The 7518-nt window shown below is 47.7% G+C and overlaps 1 protein-coding gene across 1 annotated transcript; it reads right to left on the bottom strand.

Moving 5' to 3' along the window:
* Positions 1 to 279: 279 nt before the first annotated feature.
* On the bottom strand, positions 280 to 1836 carry LOC136452336 (1-aminocyclopropane-1-carboxylate oxidase 1-like). Its single transcript, XM_066452953.1, has 2 exons — positions 1601 to 1836; positions 280 to 1505 (listed from the first exon to the last, which is right to left on the bottom strand). Exons 1-2 carry the CDS (start codon positions 1718 to 1720, stop codon positions 648 to 650), a joined length of 978 nt encoding a protein of 325 aa, XP_066309050.1. The 5' UTR covers positions 1721 to 1836; the 3' UTR covers positions 280 to 647.
* Positions 1837 to 7518: the final 5682 nt, after the last annotated feature.

Below are 7518 nucleotides of genomic sequence, written 5' to 3'. Positions count from 1 at the left end.
GCAAAAACGCGCGGCACGCTCTCACACAGGAGGTGTCCGTGCAAACCAAATCGGCCCCAGGAGAAAAAGGCAGGTGGCTCGCACCGCACGGGCTCTGCACGCTGGCAGCCTGGCAGGCCCCTGAATGCAAGCGTTGCCTCCCAGCCCGTGTGGTCTATCTAGGTAAGCAGGAGATTCTCGTCTAATGGACATCGTTGCCATCTAATGTGTGTTTTCCATGTCCATTTAAGCTGCATCTTGGCAGTTGTTGAGATTTTGTGACCCTTTTTTTTTCCCTTCGAACCACAATACTTTGCTAGTAGTAGTGATTTGTGACTTCGACTGTTGACTACAGACGTATCACCATCGAGGCACGTCACTTTGCTGTAGTGATTTGTGACGTTGGCTGCTGACTGACAAACAAAGCCAACAACGTCGAGTGGCATGTGCAAGACTGCAAGTCCACCAAACGGGATGCGCCCTTAAGCCGCAACAGCGTATAGTCAACCACAGCTGAATACGTAGTGCCACTGTACCAGTAGTGACTACGTAAAAGATTTGCTAAATAAATTTAAACACGTGACGTACCCCAGCGCATACTATGCAGACAATGGATCAACAACAAGCAAGCTCGAAATCGAAACGCAACGCAACGCATAATCCACGAACTAAGCTAGCTCCGGTAAACAGAGCAGCTTCTTGACGGCCTGGAACCTGGCGTCCTTGTCGCCGAACTTGGTGCCCTGGTAGTACTCGAGGTAGTCCCCGAACCTGTAGGGGCCGGGGTACGCCAGCGCCGCCGCCGCGTCGGCGTCCTCCCTGGCCGCCGGCGCCACCACGGCGTCGGGCCCGGGGTTGTAGAACGTGGCCACGGACAGGCGGCGGCCCTGGTCCCCGGCCCCGACGCGGTGCACGATGCTCCGGTAGGCGCCGCCGCTGAGCACCTCGATCTGGTCCCCGATGTTGACGAAGAGCCTTCCGCCCCTGGTGGGGCCAACGGGGACCCAGTCGGTGCCGCCCCTGAGGAACTCGAGCCCGCCCACGACGTCGTCCTGGAGGAGCAGGATGATGCCGCCGGCGTCGGTGTGCGCGCGCAGGCCCCACACCCGCTCCGGGCGCGGGCACGACGGGTACATGGCGAACTTGGTGCCCACGAACGGCGGCGCGAAGGTGTCGGCGACGTGCCCGCCGGGGAGGCCCAGGTTGAGGCTCATGCACTCGCCCAGGCGCTCCGCCAGAGACACCATCTGGGCGATATACGCGTCGAGCGTCTCCCTGCACGGCGGCGTGATCTCCGGGAAGTCGGCGACGTTGCTCTTGGGGCGGTGCTGGATGAAGTAGGTGGACTCCCAGTCCACCTTGTCGGAGGGCTCCTCGCCTTCGCCTTCGGTGGGGACGTCGTGGGTCTCGAGGCTCTTGGCGAGGTCGGAGGCGTAGAACTTGGCCTCGAGGTGCTCCTCGTAGTGGCCGTAGACGAAGCGCTTGACCTCGTCCATCAGCGGCGCGTCCACGCCGTGGTTCTCCACCTGCATGCGAGCGGCGCATGATCGACGAGCACGCATATAAAACGAACTTGTCAATAGCTATGTATGTATCATTCGTTGTTGCTTAATATAATTACCCAGAAGAAGCCCCAGTCCTTGCAGGCGTCGTGGAGCGCCGCCAAGGTCCGCGACCTCTCCTCGTCGCCGCCGTTGAGGCCGCCGAGATCGATCACCGGAATCTCCATGGGACCCGTCATTGCTCTGTACCACTACAAATAAAAACGTACGGCTAGGGTTTCTGCCTCTGCCTTCCAAGTTCCGACACTACACTATGAATGCTGCTGTGTGTTGGCTGCATGAGAATCGAAGGAGGTATGGTAGCTGCTATTTATGGTGGAATTTGCAGCAACACACGCCTACGTGTCCCGTGAACGATCGATCTGCAGGTGAATGAGTGAGTGGGATGGATGGACTGGATCCCCCACATTCCATGTGGAATGGAATACAATCCTGCAGCGAAACTTCGTCCCGCGGTTTCGTGTTGCTTGGTTTGGAATAGTGGCGGGCAGGTTTCCCCGGGTGGATCGACAGCGCGCCGGCCCGACGCGGCGTAGGTAGCGTCACTGATAAAGTAAGCCGGGCGGTCGATCGGCTGTGTTCCGTGCTCCGGATCCGGTGACTACTCAATTCTGGAGTCTGAAGCATCGAATCTGCCGGTACAAATGTCAGGGGAGATCCAATGGACGGCTGACCCGTCCTGGAATGCAAACAGATATTCCGATCTCAGATCCAGGCATGCATGTGGCGCGTGAGCTAGGGTCAAGCATGCATACCGCGATGCCAAGTACATAGACGAGACGGACTCTCTCGATCGCTTCGGCGCGTGGTCTCGTACGCTGCACTCGACGCTGTTTCGCGCCGACCCAACGGCCTGGCCGGCGGTCTGAATCAGGGGCAGGCTACGGCAGGAAGGCACGGGCGAGAATGACGCGCCGCCGCTCCATCCTGCCGGGCCCTTGCACTGTTACGACGACCAGCCGGCAAATGCCGTTGCTTGGCACGAAAGCATTTTCATCGGCAATGCCGTTGCTTGGATCCGCACGGATACCGCGCGGGGCGGGTCTGCACGGTTTCTCCATCGGACCGCGCGCACGCTGAATTCGTCACCAAACCGGACTGCAGGATTCGACCTTGCTTTGTCTGCTGACACCCGACTCCAACGTGTGGCCAAAGCAGAAGCTTCTTTAATTTCTTCTTCTAATTAGAGGCGTGGAAAATCCCTCCTAGTCCTGGTAGTGTGTTCGTACGTCGCTACGGGGCAACTAATTTTTTTTTTAATAAAAACACACAGATCGCATAATAAAATAACAACACTGTTAAATTAAATAGCGACGTTAAAGTGACATTTAATTCAAAAAGCAAAGTTCGTGAAATTAACACAGTCACGGAGAGCGCGACGTCACAGGCTCACAAACTCTACTGTATAGATTTTTTCGTGATACGGCTAAGATAATATTTTATATCGGCAAAAAGAATTCTACGATATCCATTTCTTTCATGCATCAATAAATCCATAAAAAAGTTCCGCTGCATCTCTATATAATCATGTACACGCAGGTTCGAGTATATATGCAAATAGGTTCATGCCCGTGCGTTGCTATGGGATAGCTAAACTTTTGTACTAAAAACACACGGATCGCACGATAAGATAACAATACTGTAAAAGTATATGACCGACGTTAAAGTGACATTTAATCCAAAAAGCTAAGTTCGTGAAATTTACACAGTCACAGAGAGCGTGGCGTCGCGGCTCACAAACTCTACTGTGTAGATCTTTTCGTGATGCGGCTAAGATCATTTTTTATACCGGTAGGAAGAGATTTTCGATATCCATTTCTTCCGTGCGCCAACAAATCCACGAATAAGTTCCACCACATCTCCATACCATCCTGTACATGGCGCTGGCAAGCAAATTAGCCACAACTTATGTAATTAATTTTATAATTAGCTCATGTTTAGTCCTCCTAATTGATATCTAAAAATTCAATGTGACAGGGACTAAAGTTTAGTCCTATGATCCAAACACCCTTGACTCCCGACTCCTGCTGGCTGCTCACTTGCACCACCATGCCTATGTGTCTGCACGTATATACTTTAATGCCAGAACGTCTAAGATGGCCTTTATTGTCCACCCTTTGAAAAAAATTAGAACTTTAAAGTTGCTATTTGTGTATGCTGTAGGATTATGATGCTTTGCCCTGATCCATGAGAGTCAAAATTTTTGATGTCATTATGATGTTTAAGCTTACCAATTAGACAGAGACGAACTTGATTGTTAAAATATTTTCAACATTGCTTTCATATACTCCATCTGTCCCAAATTAGAATTCATTCTCGCTTCTCGAGAAGTTAACTTTTTTTTTTAACTTCGATCAATTATATATAAAAGAATATTAATATTTATAATACATAATTAGTATCATTACATAGAACATTGAATATATTTCAATAATAAACTTATTTGGAGATATAAATGTTGCACTTATTTTTTACAAACCTAGTTACAGTTAAGAAAGTTTGACCTGTACGTATCCCATAACGACTTATATTTTGGGGTAGAGGAAGTATATGCTAATGGGAGTAGTCAACTGGAAGTGGTGATGAACACAACAATACTTTCATATCATATGCTAATGGGAGCACGAAGAAACACAGAGGAATGGACCTATATACTAATGGTGGGAATATTCGTTTAGGAAATTGTAGAAGGTTCACTAGTCTCACCATGTATAACATGCACATCTTTTATTTGGCACCACTGATATTTCCTTTCATGCATGATTATTGTTTCCTTCCATGCATGATTATTGTTTCATGCATGATTATTGTTTCCTTCTATGTATGTGGCCTCAGGTAATCGATTTGTTTCCTTCAAAGCAGACGGGGATCGCAAGGATGACAGTTTTTTTTTTCTATCGCGCGGGGTATCGCACAGCCGGAAGAGAGGAGCAACTAAAAAAAGTCGTACCAAAAAATTATCTTACTTTTATTCTTTTTTAGTTATAGCAGATAGGGAGTAGCTGGAGACCACACCAGTCACCAGACGACGACATGGAAAGCGATCCATTTCGGCCAACTCGACCGGGACCGCCGGACCGGTTGCTGCCTGGCGCCTTCAGTTGCATGCAGGTGTGGTTGTTTTGGTCGAGCCCACTGCCCACGGGTTAGCGGAAAACAGCGAGCGCGCGAGCACAACCCCACAACATCAGCACATGTTGCAAAACATCACACTAGCTAGCGCGCTTGCGTTCCTCATCAATCAATCAACGCCAACGCCCAACGGTCAGCAGCCCGCCAACACATTCAGGACCACGCAGAGTGACTTTTTGACTAGCCAGAGCTCTATCGTCAGTGCCTTCATCAGTTCAGTAGTACCGCACTCATGCCACTTCCAGTAAACGGGCGGTGCAATTACGGTCAAATCTGCAAATAAATTTGGGACCGGCCGGTTACCGTCAGCATACACATTTTTTACCCAGCAAATAGCTAGGAGATAAACCCCAAACATGAAAGGACTGAAGCTCTAAGAGTTTAAATTTAAGCAACAAACTTAGCCTAGCAATCTATCGAGTCCCTTAACAGTTAACACCAACACAATCATCATGTCCTTAGTTAGGATCACACTAAGAGTAAAGGTCCTTAGTAAGTATATAAAACCTATGCTAAGCACACTAATATGAATCATAGTTGTCACATAAGAAATCAAAGAATGTAAATAAAGTAATAAGAAAGGAGAAGAGGCAATCGTAATTTTTCCCCATGGTGTCGGGTTATTGCCATAACCCCCTACTACGTGTTGGAGCGCCAAAGTCACAAAGACTTGGTTAACCCTTTTCTATTAGGTTAATCTCAACGGGGTTTTATGAGGGTTTCATTAGCATTAATATGCTGATATGACACTGTATTGATGAAGAGAGAGATAATACATGAGACTATTGTATGGGAATGAAACTCTTTATGCACTGTTTCTATGATCTAGGTGCGTTGAAAATTAGGACATGAAACCCACATTGAGACTGACCTTAGTGAATACCTATTTGCCGCTCCGGTATGGTCGGTTTCAAGACCATGAACACCTTTTAGAGCCTCTCACTAGCTCCACCGAGGAAGGTCATCAAGTCCTCCATCGGACCGTCTAGCCTAGGTAATGGCAATTACCAAGAGTAACAAGTCTAAAAGCTTCCAACTCAAGAAACCTTAATAAGAACACCGGTAGCACTCAAGGCTAACACTCAAAATCTCACTCTTGGCTCTCCAAATGCTTCACAATCCTATCTATAAGCGTTGGCACAAGTGGGGTGAAAGAGTATCTTCAAATGAGCTAGGGGCAGCACTTACATGAGGGTGAAAAGGCTGCTAGCTAATGAAAAAGGCTAAACGACGCAATCATCATCAGATGATCTGTCGGCCCCCACTCATCACGTCAAATCATACAGTGGTGTTATGCTGACTGATCCAATAACTGCCTTGGCAGTATACTACAATATTCTCTAATACGACGATGGGTCACACAATGCCATTGGATCATACGATGCACACAGAGACTTGTCCAATTGGTCACAAAGTCTAGCTTGGCCCATCGGATGATCCGCCGAGGTCACACAGTGCTCAACCGGATCATACAGTGCACTCCAATATCCATGCCACTAAGTCACTAAGGGTGTGTTTAGATGCAAAATTTTTTGGGTTTTGATTATTGTAGCACTTTTGTTTGTATTTGGCAATTAGTGCCTAATTATGGACTAATTAGGTTTGAAAGTTTCGTCTCGCGATTTCTCACCCAACTGTGCAATTAGTTTTTTTTCGTCTACATTTAGTACTCCATGCATGTGCCGTAAGATTCGATATGATGAGTACTGCGTAAAAACTTTTGAGAACTAAACAGGCCCTAAGTCAAGTTAGACTTTCACTGGATAATCAGCCGAGGTCACAAAGTCCTTTGCCAGATCATACGGCACATCATAGTGAGCTACACACTACTACAAAAGCGTTTTTTAGGGGCGGCTTGTAACCTTTTGTATGGGCAGTTTGGTCAGTCGCCCCTACCGAACCGTCTCTACAAATTACGTATTTGTAGAGGCGGTTCCCAGACTGTCCATACAAATCGATTTATAGGGACGGCTGTAGTACCAGCCGCCCCTACAAATCAATTTATAGGAGCGGCTCGTATTATCAGCCGCCCCTACAAAAGCCATCTCTACAAATTAATTTGTAGGGGCGGCTGTAGTATCAGTCGTCTCTATAATACCTGTTTGTAGGGATGGTTCAATCTAGAACCGCCCCTACAGTATGTTTTCCGCAAAAAATCAAATTTATAATTCAAATTCAACCAGAACAATGTTTGTTTTCGCATATTCCATCCAGCGTTCGCGTTGCCGAACGCCCCGCGACCAACTTTCCGAACCGCGTTCACGTTGCCGAACGCCCCGTGACCATCGTTTCGAATCACGTTCGCGTTGCCGAACGCCCCGCGACCAATGTTCCGAACCGCGTTCGCGTTGCCGAACGCCCTGCGACCAACGTTCTGAACCCCTTAGACTACAAGCACAAGAGTATTATATAAACTACAATTACAAGTCCAATTCACAAGAATATATTCAATCCATCATTAAATATACAAATTCCATACACATTGTTATCAACGTCCTAGAGCTAGCATTTCAGTCTCATGAAGGTGTTGGTACTGAGGATTTCTACCTAAGTCAGACTCTCGGTCATGGTAGGCGCCTTTGACGTGTACAATCAGGTCTAATATGAAGTTGCAAAGGTCGTCGACGAGCTCTAAGAGTTCGTCATCCTTGTATGTGTCTCTTTTCATTCCTTTCTCTTCTTTTCACTACAAGAGAACAAGTTTTGATTCAGTATTTTATACAATGTATGAAGTTTTTATACTACAGGTGAAGAGGTTCAAACTTACCCTTAAGGGGTGTCTCCTGTAGGCACTGGTGTTACTCATCTGAAAGATCCTAATGGCTAGAGAGGGGGTGAATAGCCT

The sequence above is a fragment of the Miscanthus floridulus genome, chromosome 5 (genome assembly GCF_019320115.1).
Source record: "Miscanthus floridulus cultivar M001 chromosome 5, ASM1932011v1, whole genome shotgun sequence".
Lineage (NCBI taxonomy): Eukaryota > Viridiplantae > Streptophyta > Magnoliopsida > Poales > Poaceae > Miscanthus > Miscanthus floridulus.
Note: the sequence above shows the minus strand (reverse complement) of the source record. Positions and strands in the feature narration are given on the sequence as shown.